At 41.8% G+C, this 24,548-nt stretch overlaps 1 protein-coding gene across 1 annotated transcript in view; it reads left to right on the forward strand.

The window, feature by feature from the left end:
- The window catches only part of MTMR7 (myotubularin related protein 7), a 93,495-nt gene that overhangs the window by 44,250 nt on the left and 24,697 nt on the right, over positions 1–24,548 (forward strand). The window contains exons 4-6 of the mRNA XM_024760009.1: positions 2,190–2,347; positions 10,638–10,766; positions 17,118–17,252. Of these exons, the coding sequence (XP_024615777.1) occupies positions 2,190–2,347; positions 10,638–10,766; positions 17,118–17,252 (422 nt within the window). The remainder of the gene's footprint in view (positions 1–2,189; positions 2,348–10,637; positions 10,767–17,117; positions 17,253–24,548) is intronic.

The raw sequence follows: 24,548 nt of genomic DNA on the forward strand, positions 1-24,548 counted from the left end.
TTCAAGAGTGATCTTCTTAATGTCAGTGACAAGTTATTCTTGCATTAATTTATGTGCAGTTTCCTCACCTTTTCCCAATGACAGCAAGAATGAGCCCATACATAGAAAACTATCTGCAGTCATAGAACGGTTTTCTTCTACCTTTAAACCTATTTGTAGGCATTTAGCAAATGGAATTTAACTTCCATTATTACCCCATCTTCCTTAGCTCTTCTTTCACTGAAGGAACTGAGGCTTTCTCAAGAGATTCTCTTGGCATCTTAAACAAATTGCATTTGTGGTTAACATTATGATATCAGAAGCCTGAGTCATGAAAATGGTACTTAGAGATGGAAAACATATGTCAGTGTTGAGCCGACCATTCCCAGAACAGGATGTCAATTTAATATGCTGTCTGTCCAATTTGCTAAGATGACAAGAAACCGTTTTTACTGGAAGTGTCTGTGCTGTGTGTGTGTGTGTGTGTGCGTGTACGTGTACCTGTATGTGTGCATTTTCTTCGTTGAAATCTCAGTATGCTCAATTTTCAAATTTAGAAATATGACATCGAGAGAGAATGAAATAGACATAGCTTATCTCACTGATAAACCCCAGTCTTCTCGCTTCTTTTTTACAAGAAAGAGTGCATGTCTAATTCAAAAGTCTGGTACTTAAAATATGACCCTTATCTTATCATTCTAGTAGATGAGTCATTTCAGTAGTAATCAAAGGAAGCTGGAAACTTGAGTTTTGACCTTAGGCTGCCTGTGTATTATTGCAGCCTTTTGCTGGTGGTGAGATGCTTTGTTGGTCCTCCAGACACACATTTAGGAGCACTGAAGTGTCCATGCTGAACGCCATTGACAGATGAAGGAACAAATGGGATGATCCAAGAAAGCTGTAAGGAGGAAAAATTCTGTTAAAAAAAAAAAGAAGATTAGGGGGATGGTTGGAAAGAAAATATACAAAAGCGGCCTGTCTGGGGAGAAGAGAGAAGGGTCTGCCTTGGAGCGGGGGCAGAGTGCGTGGTGGTGAACGCCAGACTCCCTCCCGCCTAGCTGTGTGACCCTGGGATCGCTGCAAAACACCCCTTTGCCTCAGATTTCTCTCCTGTGCAAGGAGACCTGTCATGATGCTTACTAGATGGGTCAGTACATTTAATCAGAACAGAATCTGGAATGAAACAAGGGTTCACTGAGTATCAACCGCGATTTATTATCACCAGAAATGCTTTGATTTGCACGGTCCAGTAGGTAGCTCCTAGCCGTACATAAACAAATTTGAGTTCTGGTTTTCTAAGGAATATATATGTTCTTTTTTTTTTTCTTTTTTTTAAAATTGAACTATAGTCGATTTACAATATTGTGTTAGTTTCAGGAGTTCAGCAAAGTTATGCGTATATATTCTTTTTCAGATTCTTTTCCATTATAGCTTATTACAGGATATTGAATATGGTTCCCTGTGCTATACAGGAAATCCTTATTGTTTATTTTATATATAGTGGTGTGTATCTGTTAATCCCATACTCCTAATTTCTGCACCCCCCTTCGCCTTTGGTAACCATAAGTTTGTTTTCTATGTCTGTTTCTGTTTCATAAATAAGTTAATTTGTATTATTTTTTAGAATCCACATAAGAGTGATATCATATATTTGTCTTTGTCTGACTTACTTCACTTAGTATGGTAATCTCTAGGTCCATTCATGTTGCTGCAAATGGCAATATTTCATTCTTATGGCTGAGTAATACTCTATTGTATGTATATATATATATACACACACACACATATATATCTCACATCTTCTTTATCCATTCATCTGTTGATGGACACTTAGGTTACTTCTGTGTCTTAGCTATTGTAAGCACACATATATTCTTAATTACTTTTTAATCTCCATATTTTATGTGGTCTGAAAATATATTCGCTTTCAGAAGCAACTCAAAAAAAAAAAAAACAAAACAAGATGGGGAAGGCCATGCTCCTGAAAGAAAAGAAGTTCTTGTGAAGTTGAGTTCAGTTGTCCTGAGGTCTTGTCGTTGTTGGGAAGAGGTGGGTTCACCCACCTCAGAGACAGGGTACCCTGGGAGAGCCCCGAGGGGTGAGAAGCTGGGCTGGCCTCTCCAGCCCAGACAGAATGCATTTGGGGAAATTTGATTCTGGCTTTAACTTGGCTTGATTTGGCTTTATTCTCCCCCTTTCTTTTTTTGCAGTGAAATATGAGGAGTTATACTGCTTTTCATTCAACCCCAAGCTGGATAGAGAAGAAAGGGAACAAGGCTGGATGCTGATCGATCTCAGTGAAGAGTACAAGCGAATGGGCCTCCCTAATAATTACTGGCAGCTCAGCGATGTGAACAGAGATTACAGAGTGAGTGGAGGCATTTGGTGAAATGCAGATACTTAATCCAGATGAAACCATGATTTCACATAGTTTAGCATGACTTCTGTTTGATCTCCTTCAACTTTGATAGCTCTTTGTGGGTACAGATGTGTGGATTCCCAAGTCTCCCTTGGTTATTGCCGGCTCTGTTTCCTACTTGCACCTAGAATCAGAAAGTGTGAACAGGGTCACCCCAGAGAACATCTCCTCTAATGGATGAGGGAGTGGAAACCCGGAGAGGCCCAGTGGTGGGCCTCAGGGCCAGCACCTCCCTTCTCCCAGCCAGTCTTTTTATAGCTCAGTGAGTGATGGCTGGGGAATCACAGAGGCTCTGCTGGCAGCTTGGCATGAGCTCTCTGTGCTCACTGAACTCTTGATTGGTACACAGGGTCACCAAGAGCCTTCCCTAGAGAAATGAGGAGAAATATGTCTGCACTTACAGAAGGGAATGGGCGATGCAGCGAAGCAGGAGGGGCAGGGCCAATTCCATATTCTCCCTGAGGGTGGACTTACAAATCAGTGTTGGTTTCCCTGTGAATTTTTAAAGTGTTTTCAGTAATAAAAGTACATAAGAACATTGCAGAGAATTTACAAAAGAGAAGAGAGCCGGCATCGCATTGCCCTAACATTCTTCTAGAAGGTTTTAAATTTTTTCTTAATTTTTTTCTCATCTGCATAGTCCAATAACTTTTTTCTTACATGAGTAATGCATTTCATTGTTTGGAAAATGTCAGGGCAAAGGAACCGTTCAAATATATACAACAAAAATGGAATCATACTACATATGCCTTGTGTTTTGCTTTTCTTCACATAGCATATTGTGAGTGTTATCCTGTCAATAAATATATTTTATATCATTTTAAAACATTATATAATATGACATAGTATGGCTATGTCATATTCTATCTGTCTAATCTCTAATTTTTAGACATTTAGGTTATTATTATTTTTCACTATTTTAAATAACATAGTGAGAACATTCTGGTAACTGTACCTTTGCCCATGTTAAAAGTCTTTTTTTTAAAGACAGATTCCTAAAGGTGGAATTTGTATGTCAAAAGGTTTACTCAAATTTTTGTACATATTATCAAAAAGAACTGCAGGGCTTCCCTGGCGGTGCGGTGGTTGAGAGTGCGCCTGCCGATGCAGGGGACGCGGGTTCGTGCCCCGGTCCGGGAAGATCCCACATGCCGCGAGTGGCTGGGCCCGTGAGCAATGGCCGCTGAGCCTGCGCGTTTGGAGCCTGTGCTCCGCCACGGGAGAGGCCGCAACAGTGAGAGGCCCGCGTACCGCCAAAAAAAAAAAAAAGATTGTACCAATTTATATAAATTCTCAACAGTTGTGTAGGAGAATGCTTGAGTCTTTGTACCTTCACCATTAAAGAGTTTATTTCTTAAAAATCTTTTGACAGCTTGATAGTGGGTTAAGTGATTTCTCAACTTAATCTTCACACCTTCATCTCTTGAATTGTAGTTTCGTACATGCTGACCATTTATATCTTGTCCGCTCTTAACTGACCATTTCTGGACGCATATTTTGAATCCTGATTACTTTCTTCACCTTACCATATGGATTTTCTATATTGTGACAGTATTCGTATCAGTAATTAAATGACTGTGTAACATTCCATCAAGTGAATGTACCATAATATACTTAAATATTTCCCTATTATTAGACATTTAGATTACTCATAATTTTTGCCATATGAATAGTTCTGGGAGTAATATCTTTGTTCGTGTGATTTTCCCCGTATTTTTAATTATTTTCTAAGGATAAATTCCCAGGACCAATTACAAGGCATAAGAGGCTTAAATCTTTTTTTTTAGTTTTCAAGCAGGCAGGCCATTGATGGTTTTGCTTTTGATCAGTATTTAGTTGTTAATTTCTGTTCCCTTGTATAGCAAGCAGTATATGTGACCTGTAAGATTTGAACTTTGGGGATTTTTTGAAGATTTATGTCTTCATAAAATACCCAATATTTGATTAATTATCAATATTTGTTTTTGTCAATGTTTTGAGTCTGGAAAAAATGTGTATTCTCTGTTATTTGGGTATAAAATTCTGTCTCCATCTAAATTAAGTTTCTTATGTTATTTTGGTCCCTTTGCTCACTTGATTTCTGACAGAGGTATGTAAAAATTTCCCATTATGATTGTTGATTGGACGTTTTCTCCTTACATTTCTAAAGTGTTTGCAGTATATATTTTTGAAGTTATGTTGTCCAGCACATAATGGTTTAGGACATCTGTTTGGTGTGCTTTTTATCAACTTAAAATATCCTTTTTTCCTGTGAATGCTTTGAATTCTATATTGTATTATTATGTTTCTACTGTTTTCTTCTTCTTGTCAGAATTTGCCTGGTAGAGCTCTACTTATCCCGTTACTTTCAGTGATCCTATATGAATGTTTTGTCCTTTTAAAAAATATCTAACAGTGGGAATTCCCTGGCGGTCCAGTGGTTAGGACTTGGCACTTTAACTGCTGAGGCCCAGGTTCAATCTCTGGTCAGGGAACTAAGATCCCGCATGCGGCAGGAAAATAATAATAATAATAATCTAACAGTAGTTACCTTTGGGTTGTGAGGGTGGAATGTGTTGTTTTTTCTCAAATTAGGTATGGTTAGATTTTGATTTTGCAGTAACTGATATCTATGACATTGTTCTAGATACTATGGTTTGTGGTTTTACTAGTCATGTTTTTCCCCTTTTCATATGTATAGCTAGATAGTTTTTTTCTTGTATTTGCCTGTAATAATTTTGGAAATATACATCTTACTGCTTTCTTCCATTGATTATTCTTCATTTTAAAACAGCTGTTTATTTATTATGCCACTCTTCCAACATACACAAAACTTTGAAAATTAATGAAATGAACAGCAGGGAGCTGCATACTATGTAAGAACAAACATGGCCAATGCTGTTAAACCTCCTTAATATTCCCTCCAAATCACTTCCTGCTCCAGGGTCACTGACTGCAATTTGGTGTTGTCATTCCTTTCTATTTATAACGTTTCTACGTTTGTAAGTAGCAGCATGTCGTATTTTTTCGTGCGTTTTTTTACACTTTCTGTATGCGGTATCGTGCTGAATGTTGCTTACTGAAACTTGACTTTTCACTCAAGTTGTATTTGTGAGATTCATTTCATTTAACAAACACATGTATAATAGTTACCACATGCCAGGCTATGTTCTAGAAGCTTAAAAAATGTTAGCAGTCCTGTGTGGTAGGTGTTGTTATTATCCCTGCTTTCAAATGGAGAAACTCAGGCAGAGATGGATTAAGTAACTGTCCAAGATGTAAAGAAGTTAGTAACTGTTGAAACTTATAGCTCTTATTTACTCATTCTTCACTATTGTCTTATACTCCATTTTACAAATATACCATAGTTTAAACTTTTATTTATTCTTTTTATTTCTCTCTTTTGTTTTACCATCTCAAATAAAGCCGTTATCTGGCTTATATATGACTCATAGTACATTTTGAGTTTCTACCTAGGAGTAGAATTTCTGAGTTAGAGGGTATGTGGATTTTAGCCTTACTAGATATTGCCAGATTCTTTTTTTTTTTTTTTGACGTGGACCATTTTTAAAGTTTTTATTGAATATGTTACAGTACTGCTTCCGTTGTATGTTTTGGTCCTTTGACCGCGAAGCATGTGGGATCCTAGCTCCCTGACCAGGGATTGAACCTGGACTCCCCACATTGGAAGGCGAAGTCTTAAGCACGGGACTGCCAGGGAAGTCCCATTGTTGCCAGATTCTTTTCCAAAGTGTTTGCATGGACTTACACATCTAAGATATGATTTCTCATTACCCCACAGACTTACCAACAGTTGGTATTTACAGGGTTTGGTGGTATCCCTACTTATTGACCCAACAGTCTTCTGGGAATTTCTTCTAAAGAGTTAGCATAAACGCACAGTGACGTACACAGTTATTTATTGAAGCATTGTTTATCAAAGCATGTATTAGAAGAAACCCAAATTTCTTTAATAGAGGACCAGTTAAATAATTTTGGGTCGATTCGTATAATTAAATTTGTGTGTAGCCATTAAAAACATGTAGAATATTTCCATGTACTGATAAGGAAAGATCGCTGAAGTATATTGTTAGGTTCAAAAAAGCAATGCACAGTATCGTGAATATAGTGTGATACCTTTTATTTTATAAAAGAGGGAGAAAAATAAGACTTGTTCATATGGATGTGTAATTGCCCCAAAGTGATAACCTAGAAAGTAGGTGGGAATGGGATGAATAGAACACAAGGGTGAGGCTGTGCACCTTTTTGTATTGTTTTATTTTTTTTATAACCATGTGAATTTATTAACTAATCAAAACGTTAAATTTGAGAAAATGCCAGTTGAATTGGTGTGAAATAGATCTCAGTGTGGTTTTCTTTACATTGCCCTGTTGTCATTTATAGCTGTTGCAAATATCTCCTCTTGGGAGATATTTATGTACTGTGCCTGGAGTATCTTTTAATCCTCAGAAGTTTTGAGTTGTCAATGTTTCCTAGTTTGTTTCATGGTTTTAGCATATTGTTTAAGAAAAAATCCTGGTCTATTCGCTAACCTTTGTCCCAGTTTACACTGTGTAATTTCCATAGTTACGTTTTCACTAATTATGATTATTATAGCTTTATAGTAAATCTTGATATTGTGCAAGTCAGGTCCTTCCACATCCTTCTTCTGGATATATTGAATGTACAGATTATTTGCGATAGAATGGCCACTTTCATGATACTGAATTTTCTTTGTAATTACCCTTAAATCTAACGATCATAATCTTACACTGTGAGTGGACATTTGGGTCCTTTTTGTCTCAATCATTATAAAGTATCTGGCTAATGTAATAGTTTGTTCCCGTGCTAAAGCCAACCTTTGCAGTGAATTTCTAGCCTTGAAATGAAAGGCAGGAAAATCCAAGTTTAGTAAAGAAAATAGGATATCCTTTTACAATTAAAAAAAAATATGACACACCCTTGGGTGGGGAAGAAAATGAGGCTAAGGCACGTCTTGTGGAATAATATTTTCTTGAAAACACAGGTTCTTGTTATTTTTGATGAGGTTTCCTTCTAGACTTAGCACCACAAACATGACTCACGTTTAGTCACTTAAGTCCTACAGTATAGAGACTGCAAAACTTGAGTTACTCAGCATTTTTTTCCCAAAAGTAATACACAGCAAACCCAAACTAACAATCAACAAACTGTGTTGAAACAGAAAAGGTGAAAACCTAGGGGATTTTCTGATTTTACAAATATCATTGAAATAGCGAGAAAGGTGATGAACCCTCATTTATTACCAGTTAAAAATATAATAAAAGTTGGTTCTATCAAACTATTTCTGACTGTTAGTCCGTCGGGAAGATTATGTCATCATCCGTTACTTTTGCTTTTAACCTCATGGTTGAGAAAAACCTCTACTTTTTCCTCCCTTCTTTTGTAAGAGTTATTTCTTTCTTTTCGCAAGTTATTTGATGTAAGTGGGGCTAGTGATGTCATCGGATGGAGAAGAAGCTTTTGTCATTGGTGGAAATAACACCATACATAGCGCACAGAGACTTAGGTTCCAGAACCGGCGCTGCCCTTTTCTCTCCATGTGGTCTTGGGCAGGCTAATTATTATTATCATAATCACCTCTATCAGCATTACTATTATCCCTGTTTATAAGACACTCGCTTCTGGTAATCTAACTCTCTAAGCTAAGATTTCCTTTCTGTACCTAACTCTTAAAATTGTCTTTCTTTAAATAAAATAATTGGCATTCATTACTAGGTTAAATTTTTAATCTATTTCTCTTGGAATAAAATTGAAAGTATAACCCAAACCAGTAATTTTTTAAAATCTTGTTTATTTCAGTTCTCTACAGCTATAGTTCATGTATTATGTATTATTTTATTTTATGTATATACAAATCATTTCATGCTGTTCATACCCCTTTTCTTCTCCCCATTACATCATAAATTCCTTGAAATAAATTTTAGGTCTTAAATGTTGAAGAAGACCGTTGTCTTTATAGATATATCTCAGTTCCTGACAACTAACCCTTGTCCTAAAGTGCTCAACTGAGTGACGGGTCCTCAATAAATACAGAGCCTTGGCTGGCCCTCAGATGGATACTATGTTGCAGTGGTAAATACATGTATTGGGAGGTTGTAACCAGGGCAACAGAGATCAAAGATTCCTGGGAATGTGAACTCCTTGAGACCAGTAAATCTTTTGTTATTCATCACTGCTCTAGCACCTAACCTAATGCCTGACACATAATAAGTATTCAGTAAAAATTTGTTGATAGACACCAGTATTCTATGATAATCATCACACTTCTAAGAAACTAGAACTTAATGATTCCAGCCACTAAACAGAATGGATGATTATGTAACATGATAGAGGTGCTAATTGTCACTACAACGGCAATTGTATTACAATGTACAAATGTATCAAATTAATATGTTTTATAATTTAAATTATACAGTGTTATATGTTATGTGTTAAATATATTTCAGTTAAAAAAAAAAAACTTGTTGAATGAATGAAAGAATTACCAAAAAAGGTTCCTCTTGGCCAGGGGAACCAAGACATGCAGGCACTCCCGGCGGGCTTATTTAGCGGAGGACAAAGAAAATCGTTCCCTTATTAATTAAAAAAAATTACGCAGGACTTGTTTTAACTTACTGAACTTACTGAAACTTAGTGAACTTACTGAAAACCTACCAATTTCCTTTTTAAAACTGCTATTTTAAGAAAATGTTGTTAAGTCTGGTGCAATGACTACGTCTCTTGAACTCAGACGCGCAGGTGTGGTCTGTGTAGTAATGTTCTGGCTGCCTGACTCCAGAGAGGTCCTGACAGCAGATTTGCAGGGAAGCAAGTGTAGTGTCTGTGGGCAGTAATTCCAGTAAAATCTCAGGTTCCAAGTAGCTTGGACCATCTGTTCTTGGTCTGGGATTTTTGTCTCAGTGCCAGAGCCCACGTTGACGTCTTTGGTAATCTTGCCTAAAATGCCGTTGGGGAAATGCTCTGGGCCTGGGAACTTCACTTCTGTGGCCCATCTGTCTCCTTCTCAATGCGGTGCCCAGGCTGGAAGCAGACAAGGTAGGCAGGAGGGCAGGCGAGGGAGGCGTCATCACAGAACAACTGATGTGAGCTTTGTGACGGGTTCTCGTTCCCTTCGGTCCCGTGAGTGGTAAGGACGGGCGGGATGGTTAGAGGACGTGCAGACACACATTTCCCCTGCTGCTATACCTGCTTGAGGACTCTTCTTGAAGCGCCCAAGGACGTGCTTGACTTCTAGGAAATAGACAAAGTTCAGGAACTGCCATCTAAACGGTCCTCGTGTTGCAAAAGGATGGATTGGCTGCCATCAAAGCAAAATATGTCAAGCAAGAAGTCGACTACTATTACTGTGGCCACCATTCCCATTTCTGTCAGGATTAATGGTTGATGAAGAGCCTCGTCATAGGTGTCCTTGTATCAGCCCCGGGGGATGTCATTTCTGTTCCGCGTCAGTTTTAGAGAATAGCAAGTGCTCAGTAGTTTGACTTCTTGAAGGTCGTGAAGTTGGCAAGTTGGAGCTAGGTTTTAAACCCCTGATTTCTGACAATTGCTGGACCATTCCGAGGCGCCAGAGCTTCCACTGGGGGAAATCAGTGCCAGGGATGCGCAGAAAGGGTAAATCATTTCTTACCACTTCTAAAATTGTCACGTAAGAAACAAAAAGTTGTCGTAGTGTGTGTTGAAGGGTGGAAGCGCAGGGGAGAGGAATTGGGTCGGCCCCCCCCGAAGAGTGGGTGGGCTTTGGGAAGATGTCTGGGGAGGGTGTTGGCTTGACCGTCACCTCAGATAGGAGCGCACAGAGGGTGTGCCAGGGACAGGAAGGTGCCCTAGGAGGTCACCACTGGTGCTGACATTTTAGGACATTGTCTCCCAGTGTCAGGCTGTCTTAAACAGGCAGCTGAAGTTTTCCCAGTTGCCAGGATGCAGAATTGCAGTTTGTCCCTTTTCGATGAAAGAAATGCTCGCTTGTCACTGTCTTACCTCCCACCAAGAGCCCTTGGAGAGAAGGGGCAACGCCTGAGGGCAGGATGATGAAGAGTGTCTTGCTTTGCTTCCCTGTGATTTCTTAGAACCAGCACTCTACTTCTCTGAAGTGGCTCTGTAACTTGGTTAAGAACACTTAAATATGCAACCTGTAAGCCCAGTGAAGTGGAATTTCTGGTGGCAGTTTGTAAAGCATGACTAGATTGCCTAAAACATGCCCTTGTGCTTTCCACAACAGGTCTGTGACTCTTACCCTACGGAGCTGTACGTTCCCAGAACGGCCACGGCACACATCATCGTGGGGAGTTCCAAATTCCGGAGCCGACGGCGATTTCCTGTCCTTTCTTACTACCGTAAAGATAACCACGTAAGTCTCAAGGCATGCTTTTGTTTCATGCTTTGCTTTTCTTCTTTTATCATAAACAGGCCTTATCCAGGGAATTCTGCTGTGTGTGTGTGTGGGTTTGAATTCTTTTTAAAGTATGCGGATATTGCTGTGTGTGTGGTACGACATGACACAACACAACTGTGCTTAAACCCTTATCTCCTGTAGAAGTTGACCTTCCGTGTTTCTTTGACTATAAAGGAATGGGAAAAAAAAAAAGATCATCTGAGTGAGCGCCGTCCTCTCTTCTAACTGGTCACCTTGGGAGGCTCTGTACTGAAGAGCCTTTGGAATGCCTATTTTAGAAAAGCCCCTAAAAGCCATGGCACGTTTTTTTTTCTTCTTTTTTTAAATGCAACATAAATATGTTTTTTCAATATCTTCAGTATAAGAAATCTTTCTTTATGGAGAGTGAGTTTCAGTTTTTAAAATAATATTGGTAAAAGCTAGAATTAGGTTTGTCTGCAACTAAGAGAGACCATAAGTAACCGTGGCTTAAATAGGATAGAATTTTATTTTCTCTCACATAAAACTTCCCAGGTAGGCAGTCGGCCTGGTGTCCTGGTTCTGCCCCACTTAACCCTCAGGGACCCGAGCTCCTCGCACCTTTCTGATCTGCCAGCCCTGGGGTGTCGCCCCCATCACGTGGCGTGAGAGGTGACTTTAGTTCCAGCCGTGACCTCCGCGCGGCAGCAGATGGAAGGGGGCGCAGTGGTGCCCTCGCTGCTTTCGGAGGGAGGCTCCCAAACCTGCCATGTGACAGCGCTGCTCCTATCCTGTTGATCAGAACTGCACAGGGCCTGTGGGAAAAGACAGTCCTGTGGGTAACCGTGGAAATCACAGCTAAAAGCTGTGATTCCATTTCTGTGGAGGATGAGAAGACAAATCTGGGGAGACAAGAATGATCTTCGTTACCTGCTTTAGAGGTCATGTGACTTCAGCCGGGCGAAAACGTTTGGTTTTCAAGTGAGATAACATAGTCTCATCTGACTTTAATCCCAAACTATAAACAATCGCAACAGATGTGTGTGAGTGTGTGCAGTGCATGCACCTATAGGCAGGGCGTGGGACAGGATCTGTGTCCGCTCTTAAAAGGAGGCTTCCAGAAATACACTGAGCAGTGCCAGCTTGGCCAGAGTAAAGCATATGCCTTCTGTGGTGCCCTACTTTGAAGGGAGATATTCACTCAGCCGTGTAATGTCCGTTAATTGAAAGGATATAAATGGTCTTATTTTCAGTTACTGCTCTGAAATGGCCTAAAGAAGGCAGGTATTTCATTAATATCCTGTATTATTTGACTCCAAATATATCTCAGCCTACACAGAGCTGGCCTGATGGTGAGAGGCAAAGGAAGATGTGAATCTCTTTTTAAAAAAAAAATGATGGGATGAAAAGGGATGTGGAATTTCATGATGTTGTATTTGAATTTAGGATGCCAGGAACATTTACTTTTGTTTTGTAGCATCCATTGATAAAGAAGTAAGAGAGGAGAGGGAAGGAGAATCTTTGATTGTTAATGTCAGAGGCGGGGATGGACCGGGTATTTAGAAAGTGAGCTTAGGCCTGATCCTACTTCTTTTCCTTCTGTTTTGATTTTCTTGAGAAAAGGAATTTTTTTGTCAGTGTGAGTATTATAAAGGGCAAACATGTAATGTCTGAGGATAGGATAGAATTTTTAGCAGTTAGGCCACAGAGACCAGCTTCTTTGCCTCTTGACGTCAGACCCTCATCACCCCATTCCCGCTCTCGTGCTCTGTTCTTTACTTGATCTCCAAGCCTGGAAATGAACTCACACAGACATCAGTTATGGTTAAAAATAATTGATTTCCTGTACTTAAAATTTTAAAGCAAACAGTACTTTAAGTTTTAGCTCTTCTTACAAGATAGAGAAGGTTTCTAAGCATTGCTAAGAAACCATTCCTGGTTGCCCAGGGAAATACTTCATGTACATGCATGCCCACCCTCCCACACCCACGACCTAAAATCTCTGCTGCAGGTAGAATACGATCAAATTTGTGGTTTTGTAGCAACGCTCAAGTTTTAATATCCAGGTTAATTATTTAAATGCTTCCAAGGTGACCAGGGGTTTTTATAGTGGGAGATATCATTAGCGAAGGTGGATTTCTGTGGTTCGGTGGGAGACACAGGAAATATCAGTGCAGTATTTCATGCTGTTGCTTAGAAAAACCCACACATAAACCAGGCATCTTCCGTGAAAAGTAAACAGCTATAAAGTACCTAAGTTTGCGGACCTTTCTTTCTTCCTTTTTGTGATTTTAGACTTTTTAGACTTGAGTATGTATTCCTGCCCCAGTAGAACTCAGGCTTGGGAATAAGAATATCACATTTTCTGGTTAAATTCTGTCCCTCACATAGCCCCTTGTTCCCAAGGAGCACTGAAGATTTGGGTGGTGAGATGAGTTGGCCGGTGTTGGGTAGTGGGAATTGGTGATTAGATTAAGAAAAGGCTTGGCATGTACCTCATGTCGTGAACAGGAAGCCCCGTTGAGACCCCTTTGATATAAATCCCCCCGCTGATGGTACATAATTACCTTTGGACCGGCTTTTATCATACATGGTGTTGTAATCACTTCCTGTTCACCCGTTGGTGAGGTCAGGATTCCTGCCCTAGGGTTTACTGGGCTGACTGAACACATGACATGTGACACTGGACAAATGAGGTTTATTAGTTACATATGCCTATTGCCCAGGGGAGGAAGGCACTGCATGGCAGGCAGGGCTGCAGGAAGGTTGCACTCAGGAATCAGGGGAGCATGCGATTGGCTGGTTTGAGTAATTCCATGGGCTGGCAGGGAACGAAACCCACTACTCTGGGGTGAGAAGGGGCTGCATCTGGTCCTTTGGGAGAAGGGTTGCTTAGCTGGGGACTTCATCCACGGAAGCAGAGTATGGAGGGGAGCTTGCTGCTGACCATTTGAGGCCCTGCTGATTTTATCAGCTGTTCAGGGCAGCACTTAACGTTAATTTCAGGCCTTAAACCACACACGAGTTACATAGAGCCTCCAGAATCCTTTTGGATATTGAACGGTTCAACAGCTTTGTAGATCACAGTTAGAGATGTATCTGTGTCACTTGTGTTTGGAAGCCGCGGTATCCTTTGTTCTTTCTTACTAAATATTTTAATTACTTTTAAGAAAGCAGTTCTGCTTTAAATCATTAATAGCATGGTATCCCCAAATCACAGTACAAATCTTTGGGAAGCCCAAGTCTGAAAGATTTCCAAAGAGGCAATTTTCCTTAAGAAAAATACAGACCTTCTTGCCCTTCTTTTATAAATAATGTTTATTGAAACTTACTATGTGTTAGGCATAGTTCTAGGAGTGTTATATACCTCATCACACTCTGTAGTTTTGATATTATTATTATCCCTGTATTAAAGATGAGAAAAACCAAGGTTCAGAGATGATAGGTAAATTACCTAAGATTATATAGGAAGTGAGAACACACCTTGGATTAAAAGCCAGATCTTTTTGAATCCTGCCTCTTAATTCTGTCTCATGCTTCTTGACTTATTTACACACATGGGCGCTATATTATGTTGGTTCAGAATCCAGGTTCAGGAAGTATTTTGCCTGGATTCAACTCCTAGCTCTGTGACATTGGGCAAGTTCCTTTACCTCTCTGTGCTGTGGTTGTCTCATCTATAAAATGGGACAAATAATAGATCTTACCGTATATGGTAGTTGGGAAGATTAAATAAAAATACGCAGAGTTCTTCTAATAGTGCCTACCACATAATAAGCGTTCAAAAAATATTGGCTTTTTTATACATTATCAGTAGCCTTTATAAATGAGGCTCTCATGACAGTTTACCATTGAGGAGTCTTATCTCTGCTCTCAGGTGGCTGACATCAGTAAAAAATGCTGCCAGGTAATGGTGCAATTCTCTCAACAGTCCTGACTCTCTGAGGTGTGTATAGGGTGGACAGGGCACTTAGAGACTACTCACTGCTCTTTACAAAGCGGACAGCTCTATGCCAGCAATCACTGAGTCAGTGATGAATTCTGTTTGGAGCCTATCTATAGATTATTAAGAAAATGTAACTACAAAATATTAACATTTAATATATCTGGTTTAATTTATCGACTACATTTCATAGTGTAACTCTGTTCTGACTTAACCCTTCACTGAAAACTGCTCTCAGCCTGAAGGTAAGTAGTAATAGTTGTCACTAGTTGGCTTCATTTCATGATTGGACCTACACTAGTTGAGTTTAGGTGTGCCGTATGCTTCCTTGGACAAATTCTCCCCGTTGAGATATGGTCTCTTCCCCGTCTAGCTCTTCTGATAGGATCTAAGAAATTGCCTGATGGTAGCTGTCCTTAATTAGTATTTCTTTAGCCCAGACAAAGCCAGCTCAGAATTGTTTTCTGCTCCAGTCAGAGCGGCTGACGTGACCCCTCTGCACATCACAGGAGACGGGAGCCTGGACGAGCGCAGTGAGAGCATCTGCGGCGCTTTACTCTCTGTCCATCCACTGCAGCTTGCCTTTTGTCCCCAAGCCCCCTCTGGTCCCTGCCGTCACTTTGCCTTGCTGCTGGCCGTCCCCTCGCTGGCCGGCCTCCCATCCACGGTCAGACCCCCGGGGCCCTTTCTCCTCCACTCTGTGGTTGGACTTCTGCTGCCAACAGCTCGAGAATTCAGCAGCCCTGGAGCCCCTCTCTTGCCCCTTTGCTTTGCTTCCCACTCCACAGGCACCGGCCCCCTGAATTCTGGCTGCAGGCACAGAGTTCCTGGAGCGCCTCAGCAATTGCCCCTCTCTGTCACAGAAGGTACTGGAACCCTCGGGCGGTTGCCCGGTTACTTGTCTGCAGTTCTCGGTCCTGCCGGGAGCTTCTCTGCTGGAGGATCATATGGTTAGTGAGAACCATCCCTGCCTTCCCCAGCGAGGAGTGCCAAAGCTCACCAAACCCTGGCTAAGGAGTGCTGGCATGGGCTTTAAGGACAGTTAGGCTGTGCTTGGACTCAGAGCTGGAGTGGCTTCCAGGATGAAGCCCTGCATGCAGGCGCCCTGAACGAGCTGGGCCACGGCTGTTTTCAGGGGAGGTTTCCCTGCTCAGCCTGCCCCGAGCCGGGGGGCTACCTGCATCCTCTTACACAGGGGGCGCCTGGGCTCAGTTCTTCAGAAGAGTCATTCCTAGATTGTATTTGGTGATTTGAGTTCAATTTAAATGTTATAAATCTAAATCCATAAAAAGTACTTTGCCACAAAAGTGTAAGTTTTACAGCTGTGAGGTTGTGGCTATACTCACCTATTAATAACTCAGGGAAATGTTTATGCTGTTATGTATATTGTTTATGCTGTTGTGTATATATTATTTATTCATTTATTTATTTAGTTTTGGCTGCGTTGGCTCTTTGTTGCTGCGCGTGGGCTTTCTCTAGTTGCAGCGAGCAGGGGCTACTCTTCGTTGTGGTGCGCGGGCTTCATCGCGGAGGCTTCTCTCGTTGCGGAGCATGGGCTCTAGGCGCGCAGGCTTCAGTAGTTGTAGCATGTGGGCTCAGTAGTTGTGGCTCGCAAGCTCTAGAGTACAGGCCCAGTAGCTGTGGCACACGGGCCCAGCTGCTCCGCGGCATGTGGGACCTTGCTGGACCAGGGCTTGAAGCCGTGTCCCCTGCATTGGTAGGCGATTCTCAACCGCTGCGTCACCAGGGCAGTGGTGTCGTGTACTCTTCGAATCGCAGAGTAGAGAAATTGAAGAATAGAATGCAGATCAATTCCCCGGAAAGACCTTGCTTCTAACTTACCTGGTCAGCCCAGGTCCATACCTGCTGTCCTTAGAAGCTAGCAGCAGCCTGGGCTTCATCACTGTGAAAACTCCCCCATTTAGGATTAGAATTGTTTTTTTTTTTTTTTTTTTTTTGGGAATTGGTTTTTGGTATTTGTGTTGTTTCTAAATGGGCTAGTAAATGATGGAAACACTAAAGAAGTCACTTTTATAATTTTTATAAGTTTTACTAGAATAGTTACTTACTGTATATTTCTACTTTGGCAGGAAGATGAAACAGTAGTGGTGAAGAGGAAAGTAGGATATTTAACTGGCTTTACGTTTCATAATTTGGGTCCCACCTAAACATCCTTACACATTCCTGATTTCTTACGCAGAGAAACTTTTTGCACTGCTTGCCCATATAGTGGTTTCTTGACTTGAATTAGAAAGAAAGCAACCTCGGTTTCTAGAAGGCATCGATACTTTTACGAGCTAGTGGTGGGCGTCAGCGAACTGGGGGGCCTTGTGAGGGTGGTCTTGAGGGTTCTGGGGAGGTGCCGTCACACTGCTTCCTCATGCTGCCACGTTGCTTCCCCCCAGGTCTCCATCTGCCGGAGCAGCCAGCCCCTGTCTGGCTTCAGTGCCCGGTGCCTGGAGGACGAGCAGATGCTCCAGGCCATCAGGAAGGCCAGTCCGGGAAGTGACTTCATTTACGTTGTGGACACTCGGCCTAAAGTAGGTGTCACCACGCTGGTGTGTGTCTTTGCCGCTGTGAATCATGGAATGGGAGATGAGGCCATGCTCCCTGACCACCCTCACCCGCTCAGGGAGCTCCATCTGCAGAGGCGCTGTTTCCCTTTGCACAGTCGTGCGTGGCTGCCCTGCTCAGCTGTCTCTGTCTCTGGGGCCCCTGAGGTCGGCAGGTACTTCTGATATTTCCCTTGCTCTGAGCATTGTGCTTGGTACATAGTGCACACAATGAAAGTGTGGTTTCGTGTTGGAGATTACTCTCCTAAATATACCACATTATTTTTTTGGTTTGTTTATAAAAGGACCGTTTCATCTCTGACAGTATGAAATTTACTGTGGAATTCCTACAGTTCAGTTTTTGTGAGATATTCACCTCTTCTATTGCAAATTCCACTTGTAGTGCTCTGTAGCTATGACTTGGAAAGATTTACAAAATGTAATGTTAAGTAAAAAAAGAAAAGTCACAAATTAAAGTGTATACTACTGTGTCTGTGGAAAAAACCAAACTATAGGTAGGTAAAAGTTTAAATTAAAATAGAAAAAGATCTGGAAGGATAAACACTAACCTATTAAAATTGCATGGAGAAGGGGGGAGGCTTGAGGGAGGTAGAGAACTTTCTACTTACCTCGTTTGAAAATATTATTTTATAATTATGCAGGTATTCATATATTAATTTTATAATTGAATAGAACAAGCAACAGGAAATAATCTAGTTATCAATGGGTAGACCAAGCCCATCTTAATGCTTACCACCCACTCAGCTTTATATGTTCTTGACACTAGTCAGGGTCAGGTCAAGTATAATTTATAATTTCACTCCTTAGACCCATTTCTTTGTAAACAAGCCAACACATGGAGTCCTCAAAGGTATGTGCCATTGAATACATGGAAACAAAATCACATACAGGGGCATGGAATATATGGGACAAAATGAGGTGACAGAGAGAAATGGCCTTTATTCAACATATTTGGCATAGGAATTTCTTACCAGTTATGAAAATAGACCTGGACCTATGACTGTGAGAGAGAGCTGCGTGTTCTTTCTCCACGTGGGTGGAACAGTGTCCAAGATAGACCGTGAAGCAGCAAGAGTGAACTACAGAAAATCTGTAATGCCATGTATGTAATAATAATTAAATTATAAAAATTATACATTGTTCTATAGTTTTTTCATTGAAAAAAGTTTGAAGGTATGTAGAGTAAACTGTTAACAGTGGCTTTTCTTGTGAGGTGAGAGGAGGATTTTAAGAAACCTTTATTTTATAAATTACAGTGTGAGAGAATTTTTAATCATAAAAAGGTTGAAAGAACATAAGGACTTCAAAATGTTACACATAAAAGTTACCATGTGACCCAGTAATTCCACTCCTAATTTAAGAAAAATGAAAACATATGTCCACACAGAAACTTCTAAGTGAATATCATTGTTAATAATAGCCCCAAAGTAGAAACAACCAAGTTCCATCAACTGAGAATGGATTAATAAAATATGGTATATCCATTCCCTGGAATATTTTTTGGCTATTATTACTAAAGGAATGAAGTACTGATAGGTGCTGCAACATGGATGGACCTTGAAAGTGTTAGGCTAAGTGAAGTCAGCCACAGAGGATTACATATTGTGTGATTCCATTTACATGAAATGTCTCTGTGACAAATCCGTAGAGACATCAGGCAGGGTGGTGGTTGCCTAGGGCTAGGGGAATGGGAGGCGACACAGAGGGTTTCTTTTTGGGGTGATGAAAATGTTCTAAAAATAGATTGTGGTGACATGGTATATTCACAGTTCTGTGAATATACCAAACACCATTGAACTGTATACTTTACATGGATAGATTGTATGGCATGTGAATTCTATGTCAAAGAAACTATCAAAAAAAAAAAAAAGGACATAGAAACATTAGAACAGGAAGGAGGAAATATGACCAACGGCCCAAGTCACTTCAAAGTCTACACTGATGTTAGGAGTGGGTAATTACAGATAGGGTCTATACTCGTGGCCGATAAGAGAAATCATGGAAACTGGATGCTATCCATTGTGTAGCCACTCAGACTGGCAATCTCGCTGCTTCTCTGAGCCCTATTTCATTAAATATTGTGATTCATGGTCTCGATCACTAAGTTTGATGTCTTCCCAGTGTAAGATCACTCACATCACTGCCCTCAGAACAGTCCCTTCCTCTCTAACGGGAGGGTAGCTGTGGGATGGCCGTGGAGGGGTGGGCAGTGAGGATGAGTTACTCTCAGATACCAGATCAGCAGACCAGCCATGCAACTCAGGGACAAAACATGTTGCAGCTGGATCACATTCTAGTAGATGACACGTAAAGGAGTCCCTTCCTTTTGGACAGATTTTCAAAGCACAGCAGGGAAGAGCTTCAGACTGGGGAAGAAATAGTTTCTCTGCTTGAAGGTTTTCACTCGAAAGATGCCAGGCTCCGACTCTTATTCTCTCTTTCGATTTGTGCTTTCTCTCTGCTTCATCCTTCTCGCATTGACTGTTTCCCTCCTGTCATCGTGCCTTTTGCGTCGGGACAGTGGAGCTGCTCTGAATTTCCTAACAGTCAGAGACAACTGAATGCATGCCTGTCCTAGACACACGTACTGAAGACAAGATAAGAAAAGGACGGGAAGACAGGGCCTTTAAAGTGAATTGGGGTGCCCTTCTCCGATCCCATTTTCCTAGGTTTAAATAAAGGCAGACAGGTTCGCCTGCTGCTTTAAGGGCCAATGACCCAAGCGTGTACTACGCTATGCAGACCTTCCGGGAAATGTGGCAGCTGTTGGGCCAGGCATAGTCCAGACGTAACATAAATTAATCCAGAGGATTTGATTTGAAGGCTATATTTAGCACTGAGTGCGTTTGCTCTTGGCCGTAAGAAGTTGGATGCTAATCCCTTAAAGAAAATTGGTGTCTCATACAAGTCATGCCCTCTACCTATTTCCCAGGCACACACACCTTCGCAGGAGTCTTCACCTGTTTGCTTAGAGCTCTCATTCTTTTAAAGATCTCGTCCGTTGATTTTTATTCCTCGGTAGCCGGGAGACCCGGTCCATGTTTGCTGTGGGTGGTGGACAGACAGGTGGGCCCTGGCCAGGTTTGCTCACAGGTTTACTGAAAAGGAGAAAGGCTAGAAGTCATTCTTGTCCTTGGAGCAAGGCTCGCCCCGGATGCTGCCTGTTCAGATGAAAGCCTCTGCATTACTTGTTGATGTTAAAATCTCAGGAGGCAAAGGCAGTGAGGGCCTCAGCATGAACTGAGTATCTGTTAAGAAAAATCATACCCTCGAGGTCATATGTTACTGCTAGAATTTGGTGCATTAAGAAGATAGGAGATCATGTTGATGCCATAGTTGTTGGATTTTAAAATGATATCGAACTCCTTCTATCTCAGCCTCGCTCATGACCTTAACATTACTTTGTTCTAGGACTTTGCTGAGCTTGTAAAAATGCCAGGCACTTTCCCATTCAGTTCTTATTATAATCCTGCAAATTAGGAGCTGTTCTTTTCTGTTTATGGGTAAGGTCTCAGATTGAGAGAGGTTCAGTCATGTGTCCAAGGTCAAGCCATTCAAATCTAGGGTTATCTGACGCCCGAGCCCATGCTACTTCTGTTTGATCACGGTCTGTTGACAGCGATATCCAGGGGAGCCTTGGGTCCACTGTCAGGTTCCACAGGGTTCCCCTTCTGAGCACATTTGCAGGGAGGCTGGAAACTCAGAGCTGAAGGACCAACCACAGGCTCGTACACGCTCAGGCCGGGGCAAGAGGTGTGAGCAGGCCTGTGAGCCAGGCTCTGACGCTGGCGGCCTGGGAGGGGTGCCGGGCCGTGGAGGGAAGGGGTGAGCAGGCCGGCCGGGGGCTCAGCTCACGCCCGGCCCCTTGTCCTGGCTCTTCCTCCAAAGACAGCTTAGTGGTTAAACGGCCTCTGATTTCACCTTGTGAGCGATTCTTTAGCTGTGAGACAGGAGGTCATGTTGGAAGTTTTCCTGTGTCTCTGGAATCAGTAATTAGGTGGTTTCCACTCACTGAATCCTGTGAGGGGGGGATCTGGGAGGATCTGTTGTAGAGATCGGGGTGCGTGACAGAGGGGCAGCTAGGAGGTCACTTCGGCTTGGGATGTGTGGCCGACCTGTTCCACTGCGGCAGTGAGCAGGGGAGGGGGAGCCGCGGGCGTTTAGTGGCAGTGGGGCATCTGCTCTCCCTCTTTGGCAGGACAGGGATGGAGGGAGGACCTGTGGGTCCAGTGGACACTGAGAAAGAAACTTGTATGTGAGCCATCTTGCTGAGGCCCGGCTTCCACCCCCAACTGGAGGTTCCCAGCTGCAGCCGACTGTGGGGTACGTGCTGGGGAGGGAAGCCGGGGGCCTCGGAAGAGGCTCAAGCCAAGGTGGGTCTCATGTCAGCGAGCTGTGTACCTCCTCCTCCCGGGAGCCCATGGACTTGCCCTAGGATTTGGACACTTAATGCCAGAGAGGGCAGTGCTGGTCAGCCAGTGTTAACCGGAAAAGCAGTGATGACCAATGGAGGGAGAACAGCAGCCTCGTCCAGCTTTACAAAGAGATACTTGCCTCCTCTTTTATCCCCCTCCCCAATATAAAGATAGAGCCTAGAAGAAGGAGGAAAAGGAAAGTACCAGAGCAGACCCCTCACCAGTCCAAACAGCCTATAATAAGAGAAGGAGAAAATTTTGCATCATATATGGGGTTGGGATTTTAAGTTGAGCTGGACGGTGATTTAAAAGTTATTAATTCTTCCTTCGGGGGTAGGAAAGGAGGATTTTGATTAGCACAGTTGTAGACAGTAGTTGCAAGAAATAAAATCATCTCTTATTCTCATGTGTATATCACAAGATAAGATTCTTCATTTCACCAGATACAGATGTAGGGAGAGAAAAGGACCATTAATTGACACCACAGGCTAGAACGTGGTCCAGGCCTCCTTCTGCCAAGACCAACTTCAATTCTCATTTTTCAGCCACGTCAGGTCAGGTCCTGGCATTCAGGTACAGAATGTGCTCTGCTGAAATGCTAGACTCCGGGACTGAGATGCTGACCGGCTGACCTTGAACTTGACATGCAGATTGTGGTCGACTGCGTTTCCATGATTTCGATGTGTCTGATGGATGATTTAAGATTGCGGGGCAAAGAATCTGATTCTGTTCTTGTTTTAACGTTCTTGGCCTGCTCACCTCTCAGCCTCACTCTGTTAACACATTCATTTGGTTGGTCAGCCCGTCAGTAAATCTTCCCCGAGTGCCTGCTCTGTGCCAGCTTGATGCATAGGGTCCTGGCCATAAATGAGACCAGCCGCCTTTCTGTGCAGCTCACGTCCTCTGCCCCACTCCAGTGGATCTTCTCTGTCATGGATACTAAATCTCAAATGTTTCATTTAATCCTGCTCAGAAGCCTTCAGTGGCTCTCTACTGCCACAGATAATCTCAAGTCCTCCTTCCATCATGAAACGTTACCCCTGAGGCCCGAGGCCACGTGGGGCTGTTCCAGATTCTAACTACTGCCACCGCCTCCACCAGGCTCTCAGCTCCTGCCCAGTCCTGGTGGGTGTTATCTGTCGTTATTTGGTGTTGTGTGCTCGCACTTCCATACTTGATGGTAAGCTTGTGGTGGCTGGGACTACTTCTTATTCACGTTTTTATTCTATTCAGTGCCTGGCACACAGTAGGCGTTCGTTAAGTGTTTGTTGAGAATGAGTGGATTTTTTTGTTTCACTTATGAGTTTTTTTGCACCCAAAGATGCTGAGATGATCAAATAGCAGAGTGACCTTGGATTAGGAAACAGGGCACTTTTTCCAGTACCACTTTTCAGTTGTCCGTTGTGTTCTTTAAGCATAGGTTGAAACTGGAATGCTGTTACCCCCATTGTTTTATCTGTTTGAGAATTTCTTTTCTAAATTAGACTTTCTATGTTGAGATAATTGTAGATTCACATGCAGTTGTAGGAAATAATACAGAAGGATGCCTTGTACATTTTACCCACTTTCCCCCAGTGGTAACATCTTGCAAAGCTGTGTACAGCATTGCAACCAGGATATTGACATTGATAAAATCCACCAATCTTGTTCCGTTTTTCCCAGTTTTACTGTAGTCGTGTGTGTGTGTGTGTGTGTGTGTTTAGTCTATATAGTCTTATCACATATGTATGTTTGTATATTCAGTACCACAGTCAAGATAGAGAACAATTACATCACCACAAATAACCACTAATCTGTTCTCCACCTCTATAAGCTTGTCATTTCAAGCACGTTCTGTAATTGAAAACATATAGTATGTGACCTTTTGAGGTTGTTTTTTTTTCACTATTTGAGAACTTTTAGGGGCCGAAATGAACAGCTTTTTCTTTGCCTGTGAAATGGAGTTCTCAGCCTAAGGGACAGGGCACCAAACTAGACTTAGTGTTTTATTTATATAAGAGATACTCTAACTGAATGAATATACCTATAGGTCCAAGATAGCTTCTGAATTTCTTATTAATTATGAAACTGTATTTTCTGCTTTGAAGGGTCAGCTAGTGCCCCATTTTCCTGACAGGGCCTGTAAAATATGTGGAAACCTTGAGAAAGTACACTTCGGATGGTAGATTAAATATTGCCACCTTCTGTTCATCATGAGAAGTACCGTTGACTTTTAAGAGGCCATCTTGTGTGGCTCCTTTGCTTTTAAAGAAGACCATCGATAAATTCTCCTAGGTCATAGGTAATCAACTACTAAAAAATGTGAACATTGGGTCCTAATTATAGATTAAAATAATAATAGTGTTTTGGTTTTTATTCACTGCACTGTTTAAAAAGAGTATGGTATGTGGTGAGAAGGCTTAACTTGAATTATTCAAGATACAGAATAAACATAAGGTTCATGTAACATAAAGATACTTGCACATATCCTATTAACCATTTTATTTATGAAGCTTATAAAGAATAAGCCAGCAACTTTGGGAAATAATTATACAAACCAGTGATACTTTTATAATAGTATGTTTCAAAAGAACAATGTCTATAGGTAATTTTAGAAAAATTTTCCTCTTAAAATACTTTTAAAATTTAAAGCATGAACATCAGTTGTCTTAAAAATAACACTATTTTTATATTTTTTTCTTTATTGAGACCAAACCCTTTATCCTTCTCATAGCATGCCTGGGAGAAAGGGGATGATCTTTTCGTAAGTGGGAAACAGGGTAGTGGGGCGTGCCCCAGCTGATGTCACGTGAGCTGAATCACGGAGCAGGAAAGTGAGGGGCCTGCCATATGTTTTTTTCTGTTATTT

This window comes from Neophocaena asiaeorientalis, unplaced genomic scaffold (genome assembly GCF_003031525.2).
Source record: "Neophocaena asiaeorientalis asiaeorientalis breed wild unplaced genomic scaffold, Neophocaena_asiaeorientalis_V1.1 scaffold521, whole genome shotgun sequence".
Taxonomy (NCBI): domain Eukaryota; kingdom Metazoa; phylum Chordata; class Mammalia; order Artiodactyla; family Phocoenidae; genus Neophocaena; species Neophocaena asiaeorientalis.